The sequence below is a fragment of the Globicephala melas genome, chromosome 19 (genome assembly GCF_963455315.2).
Source record: "Globicephala melas chromosome 19, mGloMel1.2, whole genome shotgun sequence".
NCBI classification, from domain to species: Eukaryota; Metazoa; Chordata; class Mammalia; order Artiodactyla; family Delphinidae; genus Globicephala; species Globicephala melas.
The window spans coordinates 1,017,899-1,045,811 of record NC_083332.1 but is presented as its reverse complement, the minus strand read 5'-3'; the positions used below and the strand labels follow the sequence as shown (position 1 = coordinate 1,045,811).

The window sequence follows — 27,913 nt, the reverse complement described above, 5'->3', positions numbered from 1 at the left end:
TCTTTCCGTGGAGCTTTGAAGCTCCTCTCTACTTGCTACATATGATGCTGCCAAATTCATAAATCATTCAATACACACATTTAGATCTTTAACATGTAGTCAGTTAAATTTTGTTTATCAACAACTTTCTATTTTATAAATGTACAGAGAGTAGTACTCCTTAATAAACAATAGCCAATGTTATATTTCATACAAGAGAAACTGTCAGCTGTGTAGTACAAAAAGGAATGTGCATGTGTTAAACAGATTTATGTTTTTTAGATAAAATGATTTAATGTTTTATGGATAAGACGGTGTTTCTCACTGAGTTGGGCATAATCATTAATCATTGACTACCAGGAAGGAGAGGCCCGGATCCCACCACATCCGGCTTCGTCAGAGCCGTCCAATATGCCTCCTCTATCTTGTCTACTGTGGCCCAGGTGATTTTTTCCTTTTCTTTAAATTCCCAGACAAAACGTACTAAAGCTCACAAAAATGACTTTAATGCCTCAGTCTGCGTGCATTTACAGGACAATAGGATAATGTATAATCACTTGCATCTACCAGACAATGTTCACGTCTACCAGACAATGTTCGCATGGAATCCGAATTTCTAAACACTTCAGAGATCAATAGCATTGAAGGATTTCTAAATGCACTTCGGGCTCCCCAGAAATTGGCCTTCGCCCCTTTGAAAGGAAGCGAAGCTTCTCTCCGACCTAGAAGAACAAGGCCTTCAGCTCTGAGCAGCCCCGTGGCATTGCTTGACCCTTTCCCTGGGAGATTCCAGCAAAGGCGCCGCTCCTGCGGGCCTGTGTGCCGGCGGGAACTCCATTACCCAGAAAGCTATGCGCTGAGCGGCAGCGAAGAACACCCAATGAACATCCAGACTTTCGGCATTTCCGGGAGGGCGCACTGGGCGAAGGCGAGACTTCCTGTATTTTGTGGCGGTCATTTTGGCAGTCCTTGGGGTCAGAGCGCAGAGTCTGTATTGGGGAGACAGACAGAGGAGGCGCGGGAAGAGGCTTTGTCCCCAGTGACTAGAGGCGGTTCTATAGTCGGGCACATCGCCGCTTGCGGGGCCGGTCTGGAGACGTTGGTGCCCGGTCCGTTCGGGACGCTCGGCTGTCGCCTCTCTGCCCCGGCTTGTGGCTCAGGTGGCGGCGGCGGCGCCGAGGAACCCGCCTCAGGTAAACGCTCGTTCTGCGGGTCCTCACCGCCCTCGCCCCACCAGACACTAAAGCCCCGAGTGCGGGGCGCCTGCTCTCGTGCCCGCAGCCCAGGCCCCGGTGTCCAGGACGGTGAGGTGGCCGTGTGTGGGGCCCTGTTTCTGACAGACGGTGTGATGGCGCGTGGCAGAGGGTCACAGGTGGAGGCACCGGCAGGTGCAAAGGCTGGGAGGTCGGATTGAGCCGGGAGGATTGGGGAAAACTGGGGTCCGTGTTGCTTCTGCAGGGCACAAAGTGTGGGTAGAGTCGCACCTGCAGTGACAGGCTGAGGAGTTGTACCTTCCTTCTTAGGGCTCTTGGAGCCATGGAAATTTTTGCGTAAAAGGGACATGATCTAAGTTAAGTTTGAAAAAATCCCCAGAGTCTGTTCAGTGGAAGCACAAATTGTAGGGCTGCTGAGGACATTGCGGCAGAGGGTGTTTGGGGTTTTTTCCCCAAGGACACAAAACTGCTGAGAGTCAATACAGAGGTTAGATGGTCGGTCCGAGATTACCTGGCTCTGGTGACTCCCAGGGGTGCAGGGAAGGCCTGAGCCCCTGGTAGGATGCCATGCTCACATCCCTCTAAGACCTGCCTCTTCCCACAGGTTTCCATGGCTGCGGAAGTGCTTTTGGAACCTAATCAGGTAAGTGGCGGTTTCGTCCTCCCTCACTGGTCCCAACCCCTATTTTCTCCAAATTTGTGGTGTCATGAGACTTGTCACATGCCATTTTCCCAATCTTTGTGTGTGTGGACCTTAGAGAATATTAGCTCAGGGTCCTGAGTTGAGTCCAGGGGTTTGATGGAGGGGTTCCCATTTCAGGCCACCAATGGAAAGAGATGTAGAAGCTTATCACTAAAACGGGAAGTGCTTGGAGGTGAGGCTAAGCTGGTTTAGGGAATTGCAGGTCTCCTTCCTTTCTGGTGAGAACAAACTGGGTGTGGGGAGTAAGAGTCAGACTTGGAATGACTGCCTGTGAGGTTAGGCATCTGTTCTGCAGGCAGTGGGAAGTCTGGATCAGATGAGGGAGGTGTACGCATCTAGGTCTTAACAGGCCCCATGTGGTTGCAGAGTGGACAGCAGAGTGAACACAGTGCTGGGAATATGAGAAGACAGCAGACACCAATGGTACCAGGATCTGGGATCTCCTCTGAGATCTTAGGAGGAGGATGGACATGGGGTAGATGTGTGAGGAGATAGATTGTGGGTCTTCAGGAGTGAGGCTGTTGATGATTTCATCTGTCTCTGTCCTAGCAGGGAAGTGTGACCTTTGAGGATGTGGCCCTGTATTTCTCCTGGGAGGAATGGGCTCTCCTTGATGAGGCTCAGAGATGCCTGTACCACGATGTGATGCTGGAGAATTTTGCACTTACATCTTCATTGGGTAAGCTCTTACACCTGCCCCTATGCCCTGGGCAAGGCTTGGCCTTCCTCTTTTCTCCAGGGTCAAGTATGTCTCCATCTAAACCATGGGTACTGCTTCCTTTCCCAGTTGCCTGGGTATGTGCTGTGGTTCAAGGGTTGAGCTGAGTGCATGTCTACTTCTCATCCTTATCACTCCAGCACCTCCTGCCCCGAAGCTTCACAGGGAAGGATTAGGTATCGCTGTTCTTTAGGTCAGCCTAATGGATCCCACCTGTCATGCCCTCTCTCTCGCTGGGTGACTGTCTAGTTCCATGGCACCCTAGTATTGCTCCCTTCCTGTACCTCACATTTATTTGTTCCTGACTGTGCCTGGAAGTGTAGTCACTTATATAGTCACTGCTTACACAGATGATCTTGAGAGGTCCTTTCCTTAAGTTCGTTTTACTTTATTTTTTAAAGGTTTATATTTCTTTCTCTTTTTTTAAATATTTAATTAATTTATTTATTTATCTTGTATTTTCTTTTGGCTACACCTGGTCTTTGTTGTGTCATGTGGGATCTTCGTTGCAGTGCACAGGCTCTTCGTTGTGGCACGTGGGCTTCTCTCTAGTTGTGGCTTGCAGATTTTCTCTCTCTAGTTGTGGCAACCGGGCTCCAGAGCACGTGGGCTCTGCAGTTGTGGCGGGTGGACTCCAGAGCGTGTGGGCTCTGTAGTTGAGATGCACGGGCTTAGTTGCCCCGCAGCATGTGGGATCTTAGTTCCCCAACCTGGGATCCAACCCATGTCCCCTGCATTGTAAGGTGGATTCTTTACCACTGGACCACCAGGGAAGTCTCTTTACTTTATTTTAGTTGTGGCAAAATATACAAAACAAAATATTTACATTTCTAAGTGGCATTTAGTACACTCTCATTGTGCAACCATCAGTCATGCATCCACAGAACTTTTTCATCTTCAGACAAACTCTGTTCCCCTTAATCAGTAACTTCCCTCATCTACTGATAACCACCATTCTACTTTCTGTAAATATGAATTTTCCTATTATGAGTATCCCATGTGTGTGGAATCAGACAGTAGTTCTCCTTTGATGTCTGGCCTACTTTACTTAGCATAGTATCTTAAAGGTTCATCTATGTTGTAGTATGTTTGCTTCCTTTTTATGACTGAATAACATTGTATATACCACGTTTTGTTTACCCATTATTCTATCGGTAGACAGTTGGGTGATTTTGCCTTTGGCTCTTGTGAATTATGATGTTATGAACATGGGTGTGCAGATATCTTTTAGTGTCCCTGCTTCAGTTCTTTTTGAGTATATACCCAGAATCAGAATTGCTGCATTTTATGATAATTCTTTTTTAAATTTTTTGAAGACTCACCATACTGTTTTCCATAGCAGCTTCACAAAGGTTCCAATTTCTCCCATGCTTGCCTACACTTCTTTTCTGTTTTTTTTTGAGTAATAACCATCCTAAGTAATGTGAAGTGGTATCTCATTGTATTTTGATTTGCATTTCCCTGACAGCCTAGTGATGTTGAGCATCTTTTCATGCACTTATTGCCCATTTGTATATCTTCTTTGGAGAAATGTCTGTTCAAGTCTTTTGCCAATTTTTGAATCAAGTTGCTTGGATTTTTTGTTCTTGAGTTTTAGGAATTCTCTATATATTCTGAATGTTAACCCTTCATCTGACAGGTGATTTGCAGATATTTTCTCCTATTCTATGAGTTGCCATTTATTATGTTCATACTATCCTTTGATGTACTAAAGGTTTTCATTTTGATGAAATCCAGTTTGTATTTCTTTCATTCCTTGTGAATTTGTCGTATCCAAGGAATCATTGCCAAATGTGGTGTCATGAAGCTTTTCCACTATGTTTTCTTAAAGAGTTTTATAGTTGTAGCTCTTAAGATCTTTGATGCATTTTTAGTTAATTTATGTACTCGGTATCCATCCAACCTCCTTCTTATGCATGTGTATATTCAGTTTTCCCAGCATCATGTGTTAAAATGTCTGTCCTTCCCCATTGAATGTTCTTGGCCTCCTTGTTGAAAATCATTTGACTGCATATGTGAGAGTTTATTTCTGAGCTCTTTATTCTATCCCATTGGTCTATATGTCTGCCTTGATTCCAGTATCACACTGTTTTGATTACTGTAGGTTTTCAGTAATATTTGAAATTTAGAATTGTGACTCTTCCACCTTTGTTGTTCTTTTTCAATATTGTTTTGGCAATTTGGTGTCCCTTGAGATTCCATATGAATTTTAGGATGAATTTTTCTATTACTGCAGAAAACATCATGGGAATTTTGATAGGAATTGCATTGAATATGTAGATGGCTTGGAGAGTATTGACATCTTCACAGTGTTAAGTCTTCCAGCCTATGAGTATAGAAATCTTTCCATTTATTGTCTGTAATCTTTTTTAGCTATGTTTTGTACTTTTTACTGTACAAATCTTACTTCCTTGGTTAAGTTTATTTCTAATTATTTTATACTTTTGACACGTACTTTTTTTTTTTTTTTTTTGGTTGTGCCAAATCTTAGTTGCGGCTGGTGGGCTCCTTAGATGTGGCATGCGAACTCTTAGTTGCAGCATGCACATGGGATCTAGTTCCCTGACCAGGGATTCAACCCACGTCCCCTGCATTGGGAGGTGAATTCTTAACCACTGCACCACCAGGGAAGTCCCTTGACAGGTACTTTTATATGTGGAATTGTTTTCTTAGTTCCCCGTTCAGATTGTTCATTGTTAATGTATCGAAATATAACTGATTTTTTTCATTTTGTATTTATATCTTCTTCCTTTGCAAACTTCAATTATTCTAACAGTTTTATGGTGGAATCTTCAAGATGTCATGAGCTGTAGTGAGTTTTACTTCTTCCTTTCTCTTTTGGATGCCTATTTGTCTTTCTTGCCTAATTGCTCTGTCTAGAATTTCTAATACTGTGTTGAATGGTAGTGGTGAAAGCTGGCATTCTTTTCTTGTTAGTGACCTTGGAGGAATCGTTTTCAGTCTTTTACCATTGAGTTTAATGTTTGCTGTGGGTTTCAATTTTTTTGCTTCCATTATGTTAAGCTAGTTTCCTTCTATATATAATTTGTTGAGTATTTTCGTCATAAAAGGGTGATAAATTTTGTCAGATGGTTTTTGTACATTGATTGAGGTGATAATAAGTTTTTTTCTTACTGTTAAAATGACATATTACCCTGATTAATTTTGTATGTTGAAACATCCTGGCATTCTAGAAATAAATCCCAGGTGTTTATGGTGTATAATCTTTTTACTATGCTGCTGAATACAGTTTGCTAGTATTTTGTTGATTAATTTTGCACAAATAATCATCAAATATATTGCCCTGTAGGTTTCTTTTAGTGTCTTTGCCTGTTTTTTTTTTTATATCAGGATAATAGTAACAGCTGCAGTTGACCTAAATTAAAGCAATTTTGCATTGCAAAGTATTTACATCAGATTGATTCTACCATTGTAGTTTCTGTCCAGGTGGGAAAATACCTGGTTTTACTACTCTGCCACCTTCCCTTTAGCTGTGCCCATGGGTACTTCTTGTAATATTTGAAATATCTTTCTTGTGATCTGTTTTGTCTGAGTTGTCTGGGACAGTATTGGCTACTGACTTCTCCTGTCCTTCCCTTAGGATTTGTATCATCCATCTCTCATGCAGTAGCTCAGCTGGGGTTAGAGGAAGAGTCCTCTGTGCTTCCCAGGATGGATATGATCCCATTCTCCACAAGATGGGCCCAGATGGGGCCTGATCCCGATAAATGGCAGTTGGGGGAGGACATGACTTCAGGGCTTGGTTCATATCAATCATATCAAGAACCTGTCCTGTTTTAATTTTGTTTTGGTGATGTCATCACCAGTGGCCACACTTCACCTCCAACTTTCCTTCTCCATTCTTAACACTTTGCTGACTTGTCATGTCTAATACTAGTCATTTGTATTCTGACTCCAGCTGAGACTATTCCCCACCTCTCTGGACTGTTTACCTCACTGATTCCTCACACTCTTCCCTCCTCAGTGCTTTACCATTTTGTAGTGTCCTAAAGAGTGCACGTGTCTAATAATCCTTAAACACCTGTTACCTTTTTTCAGTCAGATATTTTTGGGCCTGAACAAGACTTCTGAACAGCATCACATGTCATCAGCAGATATAATCCTGCTAAAAGCCATTGACAGGACTTCCCTGGCAGTGCAGTGGCTAAGACTCCACGCTTCCACTGTAGTGGTCACGGGTTCGATCCCTGGTTGGGGAACTAACATCCTGCATGCCGCATGGCACGGCCAAAAAAAGAAAAGCTGTTGACAGAAGAATAAGCTGTAGAACAGGCCTTTCTCCTGGGCCACACCCTTTACTCTTGTCCTATGCCTAGTGAGGCCTGCACCATCCTGTGACCTTAGGGACCCAGTAGGGCACAGCAGTTGTTTCCTCAAGCTGACCCCAACTAACTTTTCCTGAAAACAGTTTCATGGACTGATTCTTTGATGTGTCAATTTACATTTGTGATGATTTTGCCCCCTCTCAATAAGGTTAACATGTACTTCATCATCACTTCTTTACTTTCAGGCTGTTGGCATGGAGTAGAAGATAAGGAAGCACCTTCTCAACAGAGCATTTCTGTAGATGGAGTGTCACAGATCAGGACTCTCAAGGCAGGTTCATCTCCCCAGAAGGCCCAGCCCTTTGAGATGTGTGGCCCAATCTTGGGAGATACTTTGCACTTGCCTGATCACCAGGGAACACATCTTGGGCAGAAACCATACACTTGTGGGAATCGATTCTATTTCTCTGCCAACCTTCAACAGTATCAAGGGCAGCACATTGGAGAGATACACATCAGAAGTTCTGTGGACAGAGCCTTGTTTATAAAGAGCCACACAACCTATGTGTCAGGGAAATCCTTTTCCTGTAGGGAGATAGGGAAAGACTTCTTAGCCAGCACGAGATTTTTCCATCAACCAGTCACTCACACTGAAGAGAACCCAAACAACAATAATGAGTGTGAGGCTGTCTTTCACAGTGGAAAAATGCATCACAACTGGGGAGAAGGCAGGAAAACCTTTAGCTGCATAGACACACTTGTTGAGGACCAAGGAGTCCACACTAGAGAAGGGCTTTATAATTGCAGCAAATGTGGAAAAGCCTGTACCCGAAGATGGAACCTCATTGAGCACCAGAAAGTTCACACTGGAGAAAGGCCTTATAAATGCCATGAATGTGGGAAGTCCTTTACCCAAAGCTACAGCCTCAATAGCCATAAGAAAGCTCACACTGGAGAAAAACTTTATGAATACAGAGAATATGGAAAATCTTTTAGTCAAAGATCCAACCTCATTCAACATCAGAGAGGTCACCCTGGAGAACGGCTTCATCAGTGTGATGAATGTGGAAAATCCTTTAGCCGAAGCTCCACTCTCATTCACCACAGGAGACTTCATACTGGAGAAAGACCTTATGAGTGCAGTAAGTGTGGGAAATCCTTTAAGCAAAGCTCCAGCCTCAGTTCACATCGGAAAGTCCACACAGGAGAAAGGCCTTATGAGTGTCAGGAGTGTGGAAAATCATTTAGCTGCAAATCTAACCTCATTATCCACCTGAGAGTTCACACTGGAGAAAAGCCTTATGAGTGTCAGGAATGTGGAAAATCCTTTAGCTGCAAATCTAACCTCATTAACCACCTGAGAGTTCACACTGGAGAAAGGCCTTATGATTGTGGAGAGTGTGGAAAATCCTTTAGTCAAAGATCCATCCTCATTCAACATCAGAGAATTCATACTGGAGAAAGGCCTTATGAATGCCATGAATGTGGGAAATCTTTTAGCCGAAAGTTTAGTCTCATTTACCACCAGAGAGTTCACACTGGAGAACGACCTCATCAGTGAAAAGAATGTGGAAAATCTTTTAGCTGCAAATCTAACTTCGTTGAACATGCCATAAATGGCTGTTGAACATGCCCCAACTGCCATTTATCTGAGAATTCACACTGGAGAAAGGCCTTGTGAGTGTGGAGACTGGAAAATCCTTTAGCCAAAGTTCCAGCCTCATTCAACATTAGAGAGTTCACAGTGGAAGGTGTTTTACGAGTGCAGTGAATGCAGGTAATCTGTTAGCTGCTAATCTGATCTCATTCAATACCAGAGCCTTCAGACTAGTGAAAAGCCGTAGATATGCTGGGATGTACAGTTCTAGTATAATTACACTGGAGGAGAGAAGTTGGGAGGGAGCCATCTGCCTGAATTAAAGCCCATATATCTGAAAGTCTGCAGTGGGAAGATTTCCCTAAAGTCCCAGGTATGTGATAATCTTTAAGGAACTGTGTTATAATTTCTTACCTGCCCAGGACCCTTGCCAGCTTTATGTCAGTGCCATCTATGGGAGAATTCATTTCATCTCTATCACCTGGGAGGTCCACAGTGTGCAAAAGTTACCTCCCAACATACTCAGGGAAGCTGACCTCTGTCCCATCCCCATTTGCGGGGGAAGCAATGAGTAGTCTTAGCTCTTATGGGGTCCTCATTCCCTTCTCATTTCCAAAGTAGGGCCTGGACCCGACCTAGTCTGGGCCCAGTGGACCCTGTCTGAGTTCTATTGGTGACTTGTCAGGGAGCACTGCATATTCAGGGACACGTTAGTTTCTGGTGACACTTCTCTTGGATTTTCCCAGCCTCCGAGTCACAAAGCTGGGAACTGCATGCCTCCTATTGCTCTGCATTTTTTAATAATAAAGGCATTAATGTTTAAGCCACCTTTGGTCTTGGGGTTCTATTCACTGTGTGAGGTGATCTGAAAACAACTGGGCTCTACCAGCATTAAGGACTGCACAGCTCTCATGGAGGTCCCATGCTTTGTGTGCCTCACATGTCAGTATGATTAAGAATATAGCTCTCGGGCTTCCCTGGTGATGCAGTGGTTGGGAGTTCGCTTGCCAATGCAGGGGACGTGGGTTCGTGCCCCGGTCCGGGGGGATCCCACATGCCGTGGAGCGGCTGGGCCTGTGAGCCTTGGTCGCTGAGCCTGCGCATCTAGATCCTGTGCTCTGCAACGGGAGAGGCTGCAGCGGTGAGAGGCCCGCGTACTGCAAAAAAAATAAAGAAAGAATATAGCTCTCTTTCTGGTTTTGGCCTAATGTACATTGTTACCCAGGGTCTCCTAGGAAAGACTGCAGGATTTCAGAGTCCTAATTTGTGGACTGGGTATCAGGGTTTTTTTGTGGGCTCAGAAAACACCCTGAGGAGCCAGGAAGTTATGACAGCCTCCAGTGCTTCTGATAACAACACAAATTGTTTTTCTTATTCACAGTAAATATCACATAATGCTCAGCAGTTATCCTGCAAAAGAACCACATGCCATGATCCCCAGAGTTCACTAGATAATGTCACTGTGAGACTAGGGCCAGGGGGAACCATCTTGGTAAAGAAACCCTGGAGCGGAGGAGAGTTCAGTGGAGTAGATGGAGTGTGCCCCTTCTAAAATTGCATCAACAAATTGACTGTGACTGTGCAATATCAGTGGGCACAGATGCCCAGAAATTCTCAGAACCTCCAGGCAAGTGTATCTTTTTTAGCTGAGGTCATTGTGAAAGAAAATAAGCTATTGGTTTTCTGGATTCCTATAGCCTCTCTTGGATGTTCAGCTAAAGGCCATTGCTACACAAAGAAACAAGCATAGAGCGAAAGGAGATCCCTTGGTCCAGGGTCCCCAACCCACTGGCCTCGGACCGGCACCGATCCTTGGCCTACTAGGAAGCGGGCTGCACAGCAGGAGCTGAGTGGTGGGCGAGTGAGTGAAGCTTCATCTGCTGTTCCCCATTGCTCACGTTACCTCCTGAACAATCACACACCCCACCTCACTGCCCAAATCCCCTCCCCTGTCTGCTGAAAAATTGTCTTCCACAAAACCTGTCCCTGGTGCCAAAATGGTTGGGGACTGCTGCCTTAGTCCACAGTGTGGCTCTGTGACCAGCCAACATTCCTGTTAACTCAGGTGGGAAGGAATCTATTACTCATCAGTATTTTCTACCACTAAGGCAAGGCTGCTCCTCCAAGGTCATTAGAAAGAGAGGCAATATAGGATTGCCAGGCCTGATTTTCTGAAAAGAGTGGGATATCTATATTTTTCTTTTGAACCATTTTGTAAATTTTTATTCAGGTATAGTCAACATGCAATATACTGTATCTATTTGAAGTATACAATTTAAATTTTACATACATATAAACCCATGAAACCTCATCATAATCACAATAATGAACATGTCTCTCACCCCCAGTTTAACTCAAGCTCTTCTCCCCAGGCCCCCAAGCCATCATTTATTTACCTTTATTTATAATAGATTATTTTGTATTTTCTAGAATTTTATATGGTTTTATTCATAAAATGTTTACTTTTTTTTTTTCTGGTTTCGTTCATGGTTCATAATTATTTTCAGATTCTTCAATGATCCATAGTAGTTCATTCTTTTTATTGCTGAGTAGTATCTTTTCTATACTTATACCATTTGTTTATTCATTTGTCTGGTTAAGAGAATTTGGGTTACTTCCAGTTTTGGCTATTGTGAGTAAAGGTGCTAGAACATTTGTGTGTAATTCTATGTATGTACGCATTTTCACTTGTCTTGTGTTAGTAACTCAAAGTATAATGCCTGAGTCATAAAATAGGTGAGTGTTTAACTTACAAAACTGCCAAATGGTGACCTAAAATTATGGTTTGCTTTTGTATACCCACCAGGTTTATGTAAAATGCTTCCACATTCTTGCCAATTCTTGGTATGGTCAGTCTTTTGAATTTACACTTTTAGTAAGGAAGCAGTAGTTTTAGTTACATCTCCCTAAGGATTCATGGTGTTGAGCATTTTTTTATGTGTTTATTTGCCATCTGTTTACCTTCTTGGTAAAATATCTGTTTATATCTTATGCTTATTTTACTTTTTTATGTTGTGACTATTTCCCTTTTCATTAACAAGTAATACGCTCATTTTTGTTCCTCAATTTTTGTGCATTCTGTACAATGTAATTACCACATACACCATATACGTACAATTTTAATCTGCATTGTTCCTATATTCTTAAGTCTAGGCTTTAATAATACAGTTAAGTCCTGGTTTGTAGTGTTTTCCAATTTCCCTGATATAAATACTCCCACCATGGCCAATTTCAAACTGTCAACATGATGTCACTGAACATGGAGTTGGGAAAAGTTGTCAGAGGTCCATCATTCTAACTCCGCCATACTATTCCTGTAGCTACAATAACCTGTAGGACACAGATGATAATAAAACATAATAAAATTATTAGGAAGTGACAGGTTTTGAATATTTGTTTCATGAATGTATAATTGACGGAACATATAAACTGCATGTATTTAAGGTGTACATTTTGATGTTTTGATACATTCTTACACCCTGAAACCAAAATTTTCATTGGAAACAAAAGACAGTCTATTGATATAATAATGGCACTTATTCAGTTAAATTATTCAATTCACTACTTCAATTATGCAAGAAACAAAAGTAGAGCAGGCAAGATATTTCAAGTACAGGCAGTTCTTGAGGGAAAAAAACCCCAAACTTTGAAAATGTTTTTCTCACAAAGGATCAGAAGGAATGCATATTAGGGAATTCTCTGGTGGTCCAATGGTTAGGGCTCCACAATTCCACTTCAGGGGGTGTGGGTTCTATCCCTGGTCTGTGAACTAAGATCCCGCATGCTACTCAGTATGGCCAAAAAAAAAAAAAGGTATAAATTAAAAGTTGAGACGCAGTTTTCCAGCATTTTATTTTGGAGTCAAAACCATACTGTTTTCAGTATGAATCCTCTAGTATTTTGTGTCTTTGTTCTTGTTGACAGAAAAGCCATAAGTAATCCAACATAATTCATAATAATTGGGGTTCTGTAAAGTGATTGGGGAATTTCAGTACATTTTAGAACAATCAGAGGAAGCACAGTTATAATTTAAAGTGCTATTAGCTCTAGACATTCTCAATATTATCACCCATATTTAACAGAGGAGCAGATTTTAGGTCCTAATTTCTAAAGTTATCCAGTGCATATAAACTAGGATTTGTTGAAGACTCTTTCTCTCTGTCTATCTTTTTGTCTTTGTCACATACCAATTGTCCATATTTGGTGCATACTGTAATAATAAATATAATTAGCACTAATGTTTTGGGAAGAAAATTGTTGCCTATTGTCCACAGTTCTGGGGCAGGATCTTGAAGGGCATATCTCACGAGCTACAATCGTGCAGCTGTATACAGGCATCTGGCAGGGGCTAAAAGAGCACTATGGGAATGAATCAGTCAGGAGGTCATATCGGGAGAGTGAGAACAGATGCTACTGTATGTAAGCAAATCCAAATGTTACGGAAAGGATCCTAACCATAATTGATTCGTTTCATACATATACAGGTGGGGAGGAAAGTGTATGTGTTAAATTTATCCTCGTGTATTTACACGAACTTTTCCAAGTAAATTTAAACACGAAATAAAAAAAGGAATTAATAGACAAAAATAACACATTAAATGAGAAAATAAAATGACCAGAAATCATGTTGAAGACATATCAAAAGAATATCTTTGACATACAGATCAGGTTCATTAACTTAAAGTGAGAAGTAACTAATTTTGTTTAGATCTGAGACACCACCATAGATGTTAATTGTCCTAGGAGGAATGGCATCTCATGGTGGATTACAGCTACATTGATCCCATCCATTGAGGCCCCATACCTCACATAATTCAAATGAATGTGCCATTCAATCTTCACAGGCCAATACTTTGCTCTTACATGTATTCTAGCCAGTGCCTATTTTAACAGCCTCTCCTTTGCCTACATAGGAACTCAGTACTATACACCTTTACTTAGTTGCCCATGGGATACCACAACGGTTCAGCCATCACATACAACCTCAACTCACAAGAAATTAATTGGATCCAGCTGTCCCCACACACCCAAGTATGGCGCTACATTGATGACATCCCCTCGTGAGGGGATTTGCTAGACAATTGTGCAAGGCATACATTCATTGTTGTGCTTACAGAGAACAGATGGGCTACTGCCCCACACATTTCAGCTTCATGCCACCCCACTGGATTTCTTATCTTCATCCAGTGTGCCTAAGGGCTACTCTTGCTTATGTAGTTAAAGGGCAACTTTCCCTGGCCTTCCCTTTAAAATACCAATTCTAGGGACTTCCCTGGCGGTCCAGTGGTTTTTTAATTAAAAAAAAAAAATACTCCAGCCATTCAGGATGGTCACTATAAGGTCCTGACCAAAATTCCTGTTGGCAATATATTAATTCTTGGTTGCTCATGTCAAATGCTGTTTTCAAGATTTTAGCCCTCAAGGTCTATTGGTTTTATTTCCCTAAATACTTCTCACTTCTGCAGGCATATCCTCCTCCATATCAGACTTCCCTCTCTTTATGTGACTTGTAGTATCTGCATTTGGGGGCCACATATAACCTTTCGGCCACCTGCCAAAAAAATTCTGTATCTTGATTGTGGTTGTGCCTACATGATTCTACATATGATAAAACTGCATAGGGGCTTCCCTGGTGGTGCAGTGGTTGAGAGTCCACCTGCCGATGCAGGGGACGCGGGTTCGTGCCCTGGTCCAGGAAGATCCCACATGCCGCGGAGCGGCTGGACCCATGAGCCATGGCCACTGAGTTGGCGCATCCGCAGCCTCTGCTCTGCAACGGGAGAGGCCACAACAGCGGGAGGCCCGCGTAGCGCAAAACAAACAAACAAACAAAAAAAAACAAAACAAAAAAACTGCATAGAACTACACACATACACACACACACGTAAAAACGGTGAACTGTGAAAAAGATACGAGGATTTAACCAATGTCAAATTCCTTGTTTTGATATTAAGATTACATAAGTTGCTACCACAGAGGAAACTAAGTGAAAGATACTCTGTACTATATCTGCAACTTCCTGTGAATATACAGTTATTTCGGAATAAGACATTGAAAAAAACAAAACAACAGATCATGTGTCTTGTCTTGCTAAATCCCCACAACTTCCCAGAGTAGTAAGAATACAACCCAAATTTCTCATCATAGACTCCAAAATACATGCAGCAGCCCTTACCCCGCTCATCTCACTACCTACCAGTCTCCCGCTCCAGCCCTGCAGTCTTTCACTCTCTATACCAACAAGCCAAGCTCTCACTAACCTTGGGGTGTTAATACATGCTTTTCTCTTTGCAGGGAATTTTTCTTCACTTTCACACCTGGTTGGGGTCTTCATTGCACTGCGTAGCTGTACAGTTCAATGTCCCATTTTCCCACATTTACAGATGTGAATCCTGAGTACTGAGGAGAATGGACATGACCAAGGTCAGCCAGTTGGTAAATGGCACAGCTCAGACGAATTAGAAAAACAGTGTGTCTCTAGAGTCCAAGCACTTAGCTACTAGCCCACACTCCTTGCTTCACATGTGAATTGAGAAAAGAATATACAAGGCCAAGCAATCTAGTTCCAAGCTTCATCTTTTTTATTATGAAGACAATAATATGTTCTCTTTAAAAAAATAACAAAATATATATGGAAATGCAAAAGGCTTATAATAGTCAAAGCACTTTCTATTTTCTTAAATAGAACAAATTTGGACTTTAAAGACCTGATTTCAAAACTTACTATGAAAAAAAAAAAAAAAACACTATGAAGCTATAGTAATGAGACCATGTGGTATTGGTGAAAGGATAGACAATGGAGCAATGGAAGAGTCCAGAAATAGAGCCACATGCATATAATTAATTTATTTTCAACAAAGTTGCCAAATTAAAAATGAAAGGATAATATTTTCAACAAATTATTCTGAAAAACTGTGATATCCTCACACATAAAAGTAAAGAACCTCAACCCTTCCCTCAAAATATTCACAAGTGAACTCAAAATGGGCCATAAACCTTAATATAAGAGATAGAAATATATACCATCTTAAATATAACAGGAAGAATGTTCTTTGTTCTTGCTTTAGGCCAAGATTTCTTACACAGGAAAAAAACACAAACCATAAAAGAAAAATATGATAAACTAGACTTTAATAAAATTTAAATTTCTTACAGTTCAAAAGGTACTGATAAGGAAATGGAAAAAATCTATCTATGGCCTAAGAAAAAATATTTTAAAAACCTATATCTGACAAAAGGCAGGTATACAGAACATGTAATAAGGTAAACAACACTACTAAAAGAATAGGCAAAACATCTGAACACATTTCACTAAATATGATATATGAATCATAAGTAAGCACATGAAAATATTCAGTATTATTATTTAAGGAAATATGAATGAAAACCACAGTGAGGTCCCACTGCACACTCATTTTAATGGTAACATTAAAAGACTGAAAATATCTAGGTGTTGAAGATGTGAAGAAAAGTGGAACTCTCACACATTGCTGGTAGGAATGCAAAATAGTAAAAATAAATCTGGCAGTTAATGAAGTTAATCATCCACTTCTTCCTAAGTATAACTATAAGAGAAATGGAAACCTGTGTCCACTGAACTATTTGTACGTATTGGCACTTTCCAGGAACTTTATTCTTCAAACCCAACAACTAGATAACAAAAACAAACATCCATCCACAGATGAATGGTTAAGAAATTGTTATATTTATAAATGGAATACTCCCCATCAATATTAAGGAATAAACTACTGATACAGGGGGAAAACCCCCCATCAATTTCAAAGCGTTATAGTAAGTATGGATGTGTGCATAACCTATATCAACAACAGCCTTAGAGAGACCAAAAGCCTTTCTACTGAGATTGGACGTTAACATCCAACAGGAAAACAAAAGAAAGACTGGGATCTGGCCCTCAGCTGCCCAGTTCTGATAGGCCACCGCAGGTGAAATAATGAAAGATTGGCTCCTCACCTTGAGACAGGCTGGGACCTGAGACATGAGACCCTTTACTGCAGTAGTTGCCCCTGGACAAACGTCTTCTTGAACAGCAGAATACAAAGAAACTCTAAGGGACTAAAAATATATGCATGAGAATTTGGGGCAAATTATAAACAATAAGATATGAAAAGGCCAAAACCCAACTGCCACCTTTGAGGTGACTGCCTGCCAGGAGCAAAAGCAGTGTACTATGCATGATACCTGCACAGAACACCACCAAGGGGGCAGGCAGACCCACTAATCCACTCCTGTTCTTCCCCCCATTTAAGAGACCAGCTTGCCTCTTCGTGAGGAGACAGCAAGTGCATCTATTACTTGTTTTTGCTCCCTCCTGATGCAGCACAAGTCCCAATAAAGCCTTGCCTAAATTTCTCATCTGTCCTCTTATCAATTTCTTTTTATTTTTTAAATTATTTACTTATTTATTTGGTTTCCCATGGTCTTATTGCAGCATGTGAACTCTTAGTTGCAGTATGCATGTGGGATCTAGTTCCCTGACAAGGGGTCGAACCCGGGCCACCTGCATTGGGAGCTCAGAGTCTTAACCACTGGACCATCAGGGAAGTCCCTGGCCTCTTAACCAATTTCTATTGATTAAAGAAGTCCAAGAGGGATTTCCCTGATGGCGCAGTGGCTAAGAATCCACCTGCCAATGCAGGGGACATTGGTTCCAATCCTGGTCCGGGAAGATCCTACATGCGGTGGAGCAACTAAGTCCGTCACAACTACTGAGCCTGTGCTCTAGAGCCCACAAGCCACAACTATTGAAGCCTACGTGCCTAGAGCCCATGCTCCACAGCAAGAGAAGCCACCACAATAAGCCCACGCACCGCAACTAAAAGTCCACACGCAGCAATGAATACCAACGCAGCCAAAAACAAAAAAGGCAAAATTCCAAGAACCCAAGTCGGTAACTGTCTCTGAGCTATTCTAAATGGCTCAAGATTAAGGGCCACTGGGAGATGGGAGAGACCCTGCCACACCCCCTCAAGTTAAATGAGCTGCGCCATTTCCTGATTAGGAATCTTGCCTTTTTTTTTTTTTTTGGATTTTTGTGTGCGTGTGTGTGCGTGTGTGTGTGTGTGATATTAGTTCCCCGACCAGGGATCGAATCCACGCCCTCAGAAGTGAGAGCGCAGAGTCCTAACCACTGGACCTCCAGGGAATTCCCAGGACCCTTGCCTTCTTGCATTCTGGCCTCTTTACCACTCCTGCCAGCCTCTATACATATGCCCTCAGGTAACATCTTCATGGTGCCCCCAACAGCGGTCACCTGTGCCTCTGTCTTCTCGTCCCCTGACTCACCCACATGGGTCGTCCTGCCTCATCCCTAAACTTTGGCCACTTCCAACCATGCCCTTCAGAGCCCAGCAACTCAAGGATCTCGTGTCTGGGAATAAAGACGCAGACATAGAGATGAACTTGAGGACATGGGGAGGGGGAAAGGTAAGCTGGGACAAAGTGAGAGAGTAGCACTGACATATATACACTACCAAATGTAAAATAGACAGCTAGTGGGAAACAGCTGCATAGCACAGGGAGATCAGCTCGGTGCTTTGTGACGACCTAGAGGGGTGGGATAGGGAGGGTGGGAGGGAGACGCAAGACGGAGGGGATATGGGGATATTTGTATACATATAGCTGATTCACTTTGTTATATAGCAGAAACTAACATAACATTGTAAAGCAATTATACTCCAATAAAGTTTTGGGTTTTTTGGGGGGTTTTTTTTGTTTTTTTTTTTTGCGGTACGCGGGCCTCTCACTGTTGTGGCCTCTCCCGTTGCGGAGCAACAGGCTCCGGACGCGCAGGCTCAGTGGCCATGGCTCACGGGCACAGCAGCTCCGCGGCATGTGGGATCCTCCCGGACCGGGGCACGAACCCGTGTCCCCTGCATCGGCAGGCAGACTCTCAACCACTTCGCCACCAGGGAAGCCTAAAGATGTTTTTAAAAAAGTAAAAAAGGATAATTTAGGAGAAAAAAAAAAAGGATCTCATGTCTGCACCTGACTTTAGACCGCTGAACCCCATCCTCCCCCACCACCACCCCATGTCTCCTGCCCGGGCATCACATATTTTCCCCCTCTTTTGGAGACAACTTGGATCCAGATCTTGGTGTTTCTAGTTCCATTTTCTTTATGTATCCCACAACTAGTATTTAATAGCAATAGGTGTTAGCCACTGTTTCAGAGGCATAAAGCAGAGAAAATCCCTTCCCACAGGTTGATCACAACTTTTGTTCTTTTATGCTTTCTATTTCATTCTCCTACCCTTGGCCATTTAGATGTCATCTTCAATCTGATCATCGGACTCACTGATTCATTCTTTAAATATCCCCATCCTCCTATGTATTCTACTCAGTCCTTTCTTTATCAATGTTTTCCATAACCAACATTTTCCCAATTTTTTGAAGCATATCTTCTTGCTCCTGTGGCTTTTTTCTTTCCTCATGTCCTGGATTATTTTATCCTCTTATTTTAATTTCTTTGTACTTCCAATTCTTTATACTATATAACATATGTTGCTTACTATGATTTTTGTGAGGTTGCGATTCTTCTTCCGTATCTAGTTACTTTTTCCTGGATGTATGAGTTGCTCTGTGTGTGTATGGAGGAATGGCCAAGGTTAGGTCAGATGCCCTGGCAGATGCAAGAGTATGAAATGAGGAGATGGGCCAGGGAAGGGAGCCCAGTTTTCACCACACTAGGCAACCAGGATCATCTGTTTTCATCTTAACTTAGCCAGGGTGGAGGCGTCTCCTGAGCTGTCATCCCAAAAGTCTGCGGGATGAGAGGGGATGGCCTGACAGCCCAGGGGCAGCTGATCTGCCTGACCTCTCCTCAGACCCCTCTTGCCAGATATCACGGTCTGTTCCAGCACCACAGTCTGAAGCTGGTACAGCTCGTAATGACTGAACTGAGGCCATGTAGGTGGTAACTGAAACCGCTTTTCTGTGTGTGTGTGTGTGTGTGTGTGTGTGTGTGTGTGTGTGTGTGAATTGGCAATGGGTTTCAGGATGGTAGAGAAGTGCACAAAATATGGAACACTTCCCTAATTTGTGTGTCATCCTTGTTCAGGGGCCATGCTAATCTTCTCTGTATCGTTCCGATTTTATTACATGTGCTGCCGAAGCGAGTATGAAACCGCTTTTCTTTTTCTTTTTAATAAATTTATTTATTCATTTATGTATGTATTTATTTATTTTTGACTGCGTTGGGTCTTCGTTACTGCACACAGGCTTTCTTTAGTTGCATCGAGTGGGGGCTGCTCTTCGTTGCAGTGAGCAGTCTTCTCATGGTGGTGGCTCCTCTTGTTGCGAAGCATGGGCTCTAGGCATGCGGGCTTCAGTAGTTGTGGTGCGTGAGCTCAGTAGTTGTGGCTCATGGGCTCTAGGGCGCAGGCTCGGTAGTTGTGGCATACAGGCTTAGTTGCTCCACGGCATGTGGGATCTTGCTGGACCAGGGTTTGAACCCGTGTCCCCTGCACTGTCAGGCGAATTCTTAACCACTGCACCACTAAGAAGTCCCTGATAATTTGGCTTTATTGAACTTTGTGAAACTGTGAGGCCACGGGGAGCGGCAAAGTTTTTTTACCAGCGGCAGTCTGAGCCCTGCTGTAAGTAACTCGAAGCCACTGGGGAGCTTCCACAGAGGAGGCACGTGTCCAGCCTCGGTTATAACAGGGTCCCTATGATGGCTGCTTTGGGAATAGAAAGACTTGTGTGGGAATTCCCTGGCAGTCCAGTGGTTAGGACTCCGTGCTTTCAATGCCATGGCCCCGGCTTCAATCCCTGGTCAGGAACTAAGATCCTGCAAGCTTTGTGGCTCAGCCAAAAAAAAAAAAAAGAAAAAAAGAAAAGAAAGGAAGGAAGACTACTGGGAGGAGGGGAAGCCAGTTAGGAGCTGACCTCATTAATCCAAGGGAAGGATGATGGGGCCTGGGCAGTGCAGGGTAAAACGTGATTTGATTCTGGATATAACTTGAAAGCAGATAATGTTAGGACTGCTGCAAAAGTCCCTTCTCTCCAAAAAACATTCCATCTGCTTCCCTATCTCTTCTCTGATCTTCCAGGTGGTCACTCACTCCACAAGAAGTCAGGAAACAGAAGTGCTGAGTTTTCCTAAAATCTCTTCCTCCTGCTTTCCCCCTAGTAAGTGTAAGACCCCACCCCTCCCACCACATTTTCAAACCAGAAGCCTCTCCCCATTTTAACCCCTTCCTCTAACTCAGTCCCCAAAAGTCCATCAAACATCATGTGCTTCCTTTATATAAAATAAGAACTGCTCTTTTCCTTCCCACTAAATGACCTTAGTTTCAGCCTCTACAATTTCTTTGTTGGATTAGGAACCCCTCCTTTGGGGTACTGGGGCACCCTCTGACTCACCAGACCCGATGCACAGGAGGAGAGAATCCCCCCACCCCCACCCCCGCATTGTGCCACAGGGCTTGAGGAATCTTAGTTCCCTGTGTCCTCAGCAGTGAAAGTGCAGAGTCCTAACCACTGGACCGTCAGGAAATTCCCAGGAGAGAATCTTAGCCTTTTTTCTGCACTTGCAATCCACAAGTGTTGGAAAATTGGAAAGTGTTAACTTTGTATAAGACTCACATAGGACAAAATTTGACGTGAGATTAAACATTATATCCCCACTTAAGTGCGAATGTTGTTATATTTCACTGCAGGAATATGTGTGGTTGATTGTGGCCTATTGCCCCAGGCCCAGGGCTGTTATATAATACCATACTGAAAAGCTGGAGCTGCAGCTGATGAAGATTCCAACAGAGATTCCATCAACAGTTACATTTTATCCAATCACGTCTTTAAATGCATTATTGTCCCTGATCCTATAAAAGGGAGGAGCCTTGGGAAGGCACGTCAGATGAACCCAGTTCAGAAAGTGAGTCACACAGCGAGTCCTCAGCCTTCAGTTCAAGATTACCCAGTCTGAAGTTCAGTCTTCTGGAGGAGGTAAGTTTCCCATTTCGTGTGTGTGTGTGCAATTGTGTATGCGTGTATATTTATGCATAGCTGTGGGGAGAAAATTCCTAGGTACAAAGATATGGATGTCTCTCAGGCATGGGGGATCATCGATTGTGAAAGCTGCTCTGGCTGTGCAAAATCTGGCCTGACTGAAGTAGACTTCTCCTAGGAATGTCTGTTAGTCTGGCATTGCTTTTTGTTAATTTTATGTTCTAGTAATTCATTTTTATTGCATCTTGTGGCAGTGGAGGTTCACGGCCGATTGAGATGATGGTGGGGCTGAAAATGAAAGGGTGTGTGTCAGTTACCGGTGAATGCTCACGTGCTTCACATGTATCAATTCTTTTAGCTCCCATGGAAATTCTGAGCTGGGTGTCATTAGAGATCAGAGCCCCCATGACAAGGATGGAGGCCTGATGTGTAACGTGTCTGGGGCCACACAGCTTGTAAATGCCAGGCTCCAGGTTGAGAACATTGGCAGTCTGGGGGGTTTTTGTTGTGTTTTGTTTTTTATTGAGATATGATTGACATATAACATTGTATTAATTTCAGATGTACTGCATATGATACAATATTTCCATGTATTGGGAAATGATCACAGTAAGTCTAGTTAACATCCGTCAGCATTCATCATTACATTCCTTTTTCTTGTGATGAAAATTCAAAATATGGCAATTTCGAATTCCAAGGTCCTAGCCATAATAGTGCTCCGTGGCCTTGTTTGTGTGAAATTGAGTGCATGTCTGCAAATGTGACCATGTGGTCTGTGTGTGCCTGGGGTAGTCCAGAAAGAGAACCCATGGAACTTCCCTGGCCATCCAGTGGTTAAGACTCCACACTTCCAGTACAGGGGGCACAGATTCGATCCCTTGTTGGGGAGCTAAACTCCCACATACTATGTGGTGTGGCCAAAAAATAATATATATATATATAGAGAGAGAGAGAGAGAGAACTCGTGGGGAGTCCCAGGTGAAGGAGGAGGTATGGATTATACATAAAAAAGAAAAGCAATAGAGACCAGTATACCCGGATGTAGATAACCAGCCACAGTACCTAAGGTGGGGTGGGAAGGGTGAGGACAAGCCCAGGCAAAGCCTGGTGGAACCACGAAGGACTTAGTGCTTTTCCCTGAGAGCAAAGGGAGCCATGGAGGGAATTAAGTGGAGCATGAGCTGAGCAGATTAACATTTTAAAAAGGTTGACTAAGGGCTTCCCTGGTGACGCAGTGGTTGAGAGTCCCCCTGCCGATGCAGGGGACACAGGTTCGTGCCCCGGTCCAGGAAGATCCCACATGCAGCAGAGCGGCTGGGCCCGTGAGCCATGGCCGCTGAGCCTGCGCGTCCGGAGCCTGTGCTCCGCAACCAGAGAGGCCACGACAGTGAGAGGCCCGCTTACCGCAAAAAAAAAAAAAGTTTGACTAAATAGGTGTGATAAGTGGATTAGGAGAAGGCAAGGATGTGTTCAACTTTCTCCTATAGGGTTTTGCCTAGAATCATCTTTGCCTCATTCATTGATGAGATGAGGCGTGGCTAGTTTGATCAGATCAGCAGATGAGGTTGACATAAAACATGACATCAGTTAACAGAAATTAATTAGGTATTTGGGAGCCCACATATCCCAACAAACACCCACATTTTCTGATTTTGTGGCACAAGGTTTGCTTTTTAAAAAAAAAACCCAACAAATCCAGGGACTTTCCTGGCAGTCCAGTGGTTAAAGCTCCAACTTCCAATGCAGGGGGCGCGGGTTCCATCCCTGGTCGGGGAACTAAGATCCCACATGCTGCGTGGCGCAGCCAAAAGAAAAAAACTCTGGGAATTCCCTGGTGCTCCAGACTCCGTGCTTTCACTTCCAAGGGTGCAGGTTCGATCCCTGGTTGGGGGAACTAGGATCCTGCAAGCTGCTTGGTGTGGACAAAAATAATAATAATAATAATACAAGTCTTTGAAATGTTGACTATATACAAAAAAAACCACACACACAAAAATAGAGCAATGATATAGAAAGAGGATTAAATCTTTTATCTGTTTGACATCCCAAGGGGTATGCCTGTGGTTGCCCAGATCATTGATTTGCAGTCACAAATCAATATTGAATAATACAAACTCAGTTTCTCCTCTGAATCCTACACTCCAGTAGAAAAGGATAGGCAATACAAACAGCTCAATAGGGACTTCCCTGGTGGTGCAGTGGTTAAGAACCCTCCTGCCAATGCAGGGAACATGGGTTAGAGCCCTGGTCCGGGAAGATCCCTCATGCCGTGGAGCGACTAAGCCCGTGCACCATAACTACTGAGCTTGTGCTCTGAAGCCCGCGTACCCATAGCCCGTGCTCCGCAACACGAGAAGCCACCGCAGTGAGAAACCTGCGCACCGCAACGGAGAGTAGCCCCCGCTCGCCGCAAGTAGAGAAAGCCCATGTGCAGCAACAAAGACACAACACAGCCAAAAATAAATAAATAAATTTACTTTTAAAAAGAAAGAAACAGATCAATATAAAATTATAACTTTGATAAGATCAGTGAAGCAGAGACAAATGTTTTTCATAAGGAAGAGTAATTGGAGAAAAGAAAGAGGTGAAAGTAAAAGGAAAATTTCCTGAGGAATGTATCATTGGGCTGACACGGGGTGTAGCTGAGGTGGTTTTGCAGATGTTTGTGTCTGATGTACGAGTTTCCAACACAAGATGAAATCATGTATATGGATTCCAGCCTGTCCTATTTCATTCACTTTCTTGTCAATTGTTTGTCATATTTTGTTTTCTTATAATGACTGAAAGAACATCTTTGTACTAGATCGCCTTCGTTCAGTTAAATCATATCCAATTACAACTTAAGACGCTATTTACTCTTTAAAATTGAACTTTTAAAATTGAAATGTAATGCACATACAGAAAAAAGGAAAAGTGAAAGTATATAGCTTGGTGGATTTTTACAGAGAAACACTCATGTGTAACTACCTCCAAGATCAAGAGGTAGACTATCGCCAGCTAAAATTGGAAGTACAGCATCACACGAACTCTCTCTTTAGTCCCAGGCAAACTGGGATGTGGTCGTCCTATGGAGCCCTCCATATGTACCTATCCCAGGATCTACTATTGTTTCCAAAATTTTAACCAACATCCTAAATAATATTGATAGTATTTATATGCTTTTCAATGAACATAAACAAGAAGAAACAAAATGTATTGTTTGGTGCCTGGATTATTTCATTTGACATTCTGTTTTGTGGTTATTCTATGTTGTTGCATGAAGAATTTCTTCTTATTGCTATCAAATATGCCTCTACATCAATTAATTGTAATCTGTCCCATTGAATGTTGGACATTTAGATTATTTACAGCATGGGAATATTATGAATTATGTTGATAGAAACATTATTGTATATGCCTTTGATGCACACGAGTATATTCTTCCGTTGAGTACATGCCGAGGAGTAAAATTGATGAGTCACAGGGAATGCATAAATACAGATTTAGCACATACTAGTCAAAGCATTTCCAACGTGAGTACTCACTAGCAGTGACTGAGAGTGCCAGGGGCTCCAATCCATGCCAATGCTAACTCTATTTTATTTTAGTGATTCTGGTAGTTATTTTGTAGCATGTTGTTGTAGTTTTATTTTGCATTTCTGGGATGACTGATGAGGTTACGCTTTTCTCCATTTGTGTATTCACCAAATGTCTAGTAGAATTCATCCGTGAACTCAACTGAACCTGAATTTTGTTTGTTTTTTTTCAATTATACCAGTGTTGTAATTTATTACATATCTCTTCTATTTCTAGCTTGCAGTTCTTAAACATCCACCAGTTGTTGAAAGAGATCCCCCAAGAAACAAGTCAGCAGAGCTTGAATCCCTGAAGTTGCGGTTCTCTGAGAATTCTTGTTAAGAATGGCTTTAGACCTCAGAATCTCCTTTCAAGATGAACCATCAAGGAAGGATCCTGTGTCAGATAATCTAGAGCTTAAACCCAGCCAAGGATCTGCCATCCAGGAGAGAGAGGGGATCTCTGAGTTCCAGAGCACTCAGCTCAGCTTATTTCAAAACAATAATAACTCAAGTGCAAGGCAGGAGCTGCAAAGACTCTATAAATTATTTCATTCATGGCTGCAGCCAGAAAAACACAGCAAGGATGAAATAATTTCTCGTTTGGTCCTGGAACAGTTTATGATCAATGGCCGCTGCGGTGACAGGTCCACTTTACAAGAGAAATGGAATGCAAGCGGCAGAAACCTGGAGAAATTCATGGAAGGTCTGACCGATGATGGCATGAAGCCACCTGGCTTAGTAAGTAGAGGGTTCTGACCCCCAGGGTGAGGGGAAAGGGGGTGTAAGGAATAAGTAGTCTGTTGGAGTTGCCTGGAAGTAGAGAAAGATGTTATTATAGATAGTAATCAGGCTTTGTTCACAGGTCCACGTCCACATGCAGGGACAGGAAGCCCTCTTTAGTGAGAATACACCCTTAAGAGAAGTCATTGTTCACTTCACAAAACAGTTGTCGACAGGAACTCCAGCAAGAGAGAAAATGGGGACACCTTTCTGGATGCCTCAAGATACTTCCCTTGAAACAAGACAAAGTGAGTGGGGAAAGCCCAGATACCAGAGGGATGATCTGTGTGGACTCTTTCTTGGGCATAACTTCACTGAGTCCCTTTTTCCCCCGCTACAGAATGTGAAGGTAAAGAAAATGGTGGCAACATTTCTTTGAAAACTTGTCAAGTAAATGACCGTATTACTAGTCCAAGCAATCAAATACCTTTCCTACTCATTATCCAAGAAGAGAACAGTCTGAGGCCTGAAGAAAGAGGTGTTTGTTTGGAGAATCCACTCAGCCCCAGAAGAGCAGGTCCAGACCCCTCCAGGTCCCAGGAAGGATCCCTGAAAGGACCCTCCTATCAAGATGTCCTTGTGGAGGTGGAACCAGAGTTTCTCTTCAAGCCAGACCAGGTCACCCTTGAGCCTGTTTCTACGCACCAGAGCACTGAGGGGAATTCTGCACATGGGGAACACCAAGAAAGATTCCACGGAGCCCCAAAAGTATACAAATGTGAGACGTGTCCCAAGATCTTTAGGTATTCCTCTCGGTTAAAAGTTCACCAGAAAAGACACAATAATGAGAGGACATATATTTGTGCTGAGTGTGGCAAAGGCTTCTTCCAGGCATCAGACCTACATGTGCATCAGAGGATTCATGCAGGAGAGAAGCCTTTCATGTGCAGCATGTGTGAAATGGCCTTCAACCACAAAACCAACCTTCGGGCTCACGAGAGAATCCACACGGGAGAGAAGCCCTATGTATGTTCCCTTTGCCAGAGACGCTTCCGCCAATCCTCCACCTACCACCGCCACCTTAGGTTTCACCAGAAAATTGCCCTCAAAAGTGTCCCTCCACACTAAAAGCTCCCTTGGCTGTGGCCCCAATGTGATGTATATAAATTATGTATGTGCGTATGTTTATTTCCATAGTACTGCTCTATAGAATATACTTTATAAAAATAATTTAAAAAAGAAAAAATGTGGCAACTTCCCTGGCGGTCCAGTGGTTAAGACTCCACACTTCCACTGCAGGGGGCACAAGTTCCATCCCTGGTCCATGAACTAAGATCCCACATGCCTTGTAGCACGGCCAAAAGTAATAATAATTAAATAAGATTAAAAATTTAAAAAGGAAAGAAAATAAATTTTAAAAGACAGTTAAAAAAAAAAGAATGTAATTTCCTGATTGTATTTTCCATTTATTGTTTCACCCCTCCCCCCCAAAAAAATAAGTTTATGAAGAGCAGGGAATTTCTCAGTTTTGTTCACTAAAGTATCTCAGGTGTGTAGAAAACATCTGGTACATTTCAAATAACCAATAAATATCTGTTGAATAAATGAATGGATGTGTTATGTTGGTGTTTATTCTTTAAAATTTTGGCGTGTGTCCCACGTGAGAATGAAACGGAGCAGGACCCTATGGTCCTTGCCCCTCCACACACACCATGTCCTCAGCCTGCTTTTGTCTGTGGAAAAATTTTAGCAAAAGAATAAGTTTAATCAGAGAAGTGAGAAAATGCAGAAACAAAGGAAAACAGTCAAAGGAGACCAAATAATAATTGTTTAGTCATTAAGCAAAAATCAAGGATCTTTAGTTCCTCCTTAAGGACTATAGATAATATTCTGAGCCATATCCTGTGAGCTGTCTTGTAGATACTGAAACCCCCACCAGGTGGAAGAAGTTAACAGCATGATGACCAGGTTGTAGCCATGACATAGCTGACACAATTTTGAGAATTGGCCTCAAAGAAATGTGAAAGAACAGACCCTGAACCTGAAGACTAATTGTGCTTAAAACAATCAAGATGACGCTGATCAGAGCACAGATGACCAATTTCAAGATGACTGTTAGAGCTGACTGTGCTGTTTCTGCATGTGGTCCCCTCCCTCCGTCTATAAAAGCT

The 27,913-nt window shown here is 42.7% G+C and overlaps 2 protein-coding genes and 1 non-coding gene across 3 annotated transcripts; 2 read left to right on the top strand and 1 right to left on the bottom strand.

Moving 5' to 3' along the window:
- The first annotated feature begins 1,040 nt into the window (after window positions 1-1,040).
- LOC138842276 (zinc finger protein 211-like) lies at window positions 1,041-9,364 on the top strand. Its single transcript, XM_030848278.3, has 4 exons — window positions 1,041-1,172; window positions 1,798-1,836; window positions 2,446-2,575; window positions 7,146-9,364. Exons 2-4 carry the CDS (start codon window positions 1,804-1,806, stop codon window positions 8,459-8,461), a joined length of 1,479 nt encoding a protein of 492 aa, XP_030704138.1. The 5' UTR covers window positions 1,041-1,172; window positions 1,798-1,803; the 3' UTR covers window positions 8,462-9,364.
- Window positions 2,453-27,913, top strand: ZSCAN4 (zinc finger and SCAN domain containing 4). Its single transcript, XM_030848280.3, has 5 exons — window positions 2,453-2,575; window positions 21,177-21,462; window positions 25,258-25,760; window positions 25,885-26,050; window positions 26,143-27,913. Exons 3-5 carry the CDS (start codon window positions 25,365-25,367, stop codon window positions 26,868-26,870), a joined length of 1,290 nt encoding a protein of 429 aa, XP_030704140.1. The 5' UTR covers window positions 2,453-2,575; window positions 21,177-21,462; window positions 25,258-25,364; the 3' UTR covers window positions 26,871-27,913.
- LOC115848074 (U6 spliceosomal RNA) lies at window positions 19,529-19,635 on the bottom strand. The gene has a single exon (XR_004037570.1). It is a non-coding gene; the product is annotated as a U6 spliceosomal RNA (small nuclear RNA).

Coding starts and splice junctions, on each gene's coding strand:
- LOC138842276 (XM_030848278.3), top strand. CDS start 1,804: ATGGCTGCGGAAGTGCTTTTGGAACCTAATCAG. Junction 1,837..2,445: donor TGCTTTTGGAACCTAATCAG/GTAAGTGGCGGT, acceptor TCTCTGTCCTAG/CAGGGAAGTGTGACCTTTGA. Junction 2,576..7,145: donor TGCACTTACATCTTCATTGG/GTAAGCTCTTAC, acceptor CTTTACTTTCAG/GCTGTTGGCATGGAGTAGAA.
- ZSCAN4 (XM_030848280.3), top strand. CDS start 25,365: ATGGCTTTAGACCTCAGAATCTCCTTTCAAGATGAACCATCAAGGAAG. Junction 25,761..25,884: donor GCATGAAGCCACCTGGCTTA/GTAAGTAGAGGG, acceptor CTTTGTTCACAG/GTCCACGTCCACATGCAGGG. Junction 26,051..26,142: donor TTCCCTTGAAACAAGACAAA/GTGAGTGGGGAA, acceptor CCCCCGCTACAG/AATGTGAAGGTAAAGAAAAT.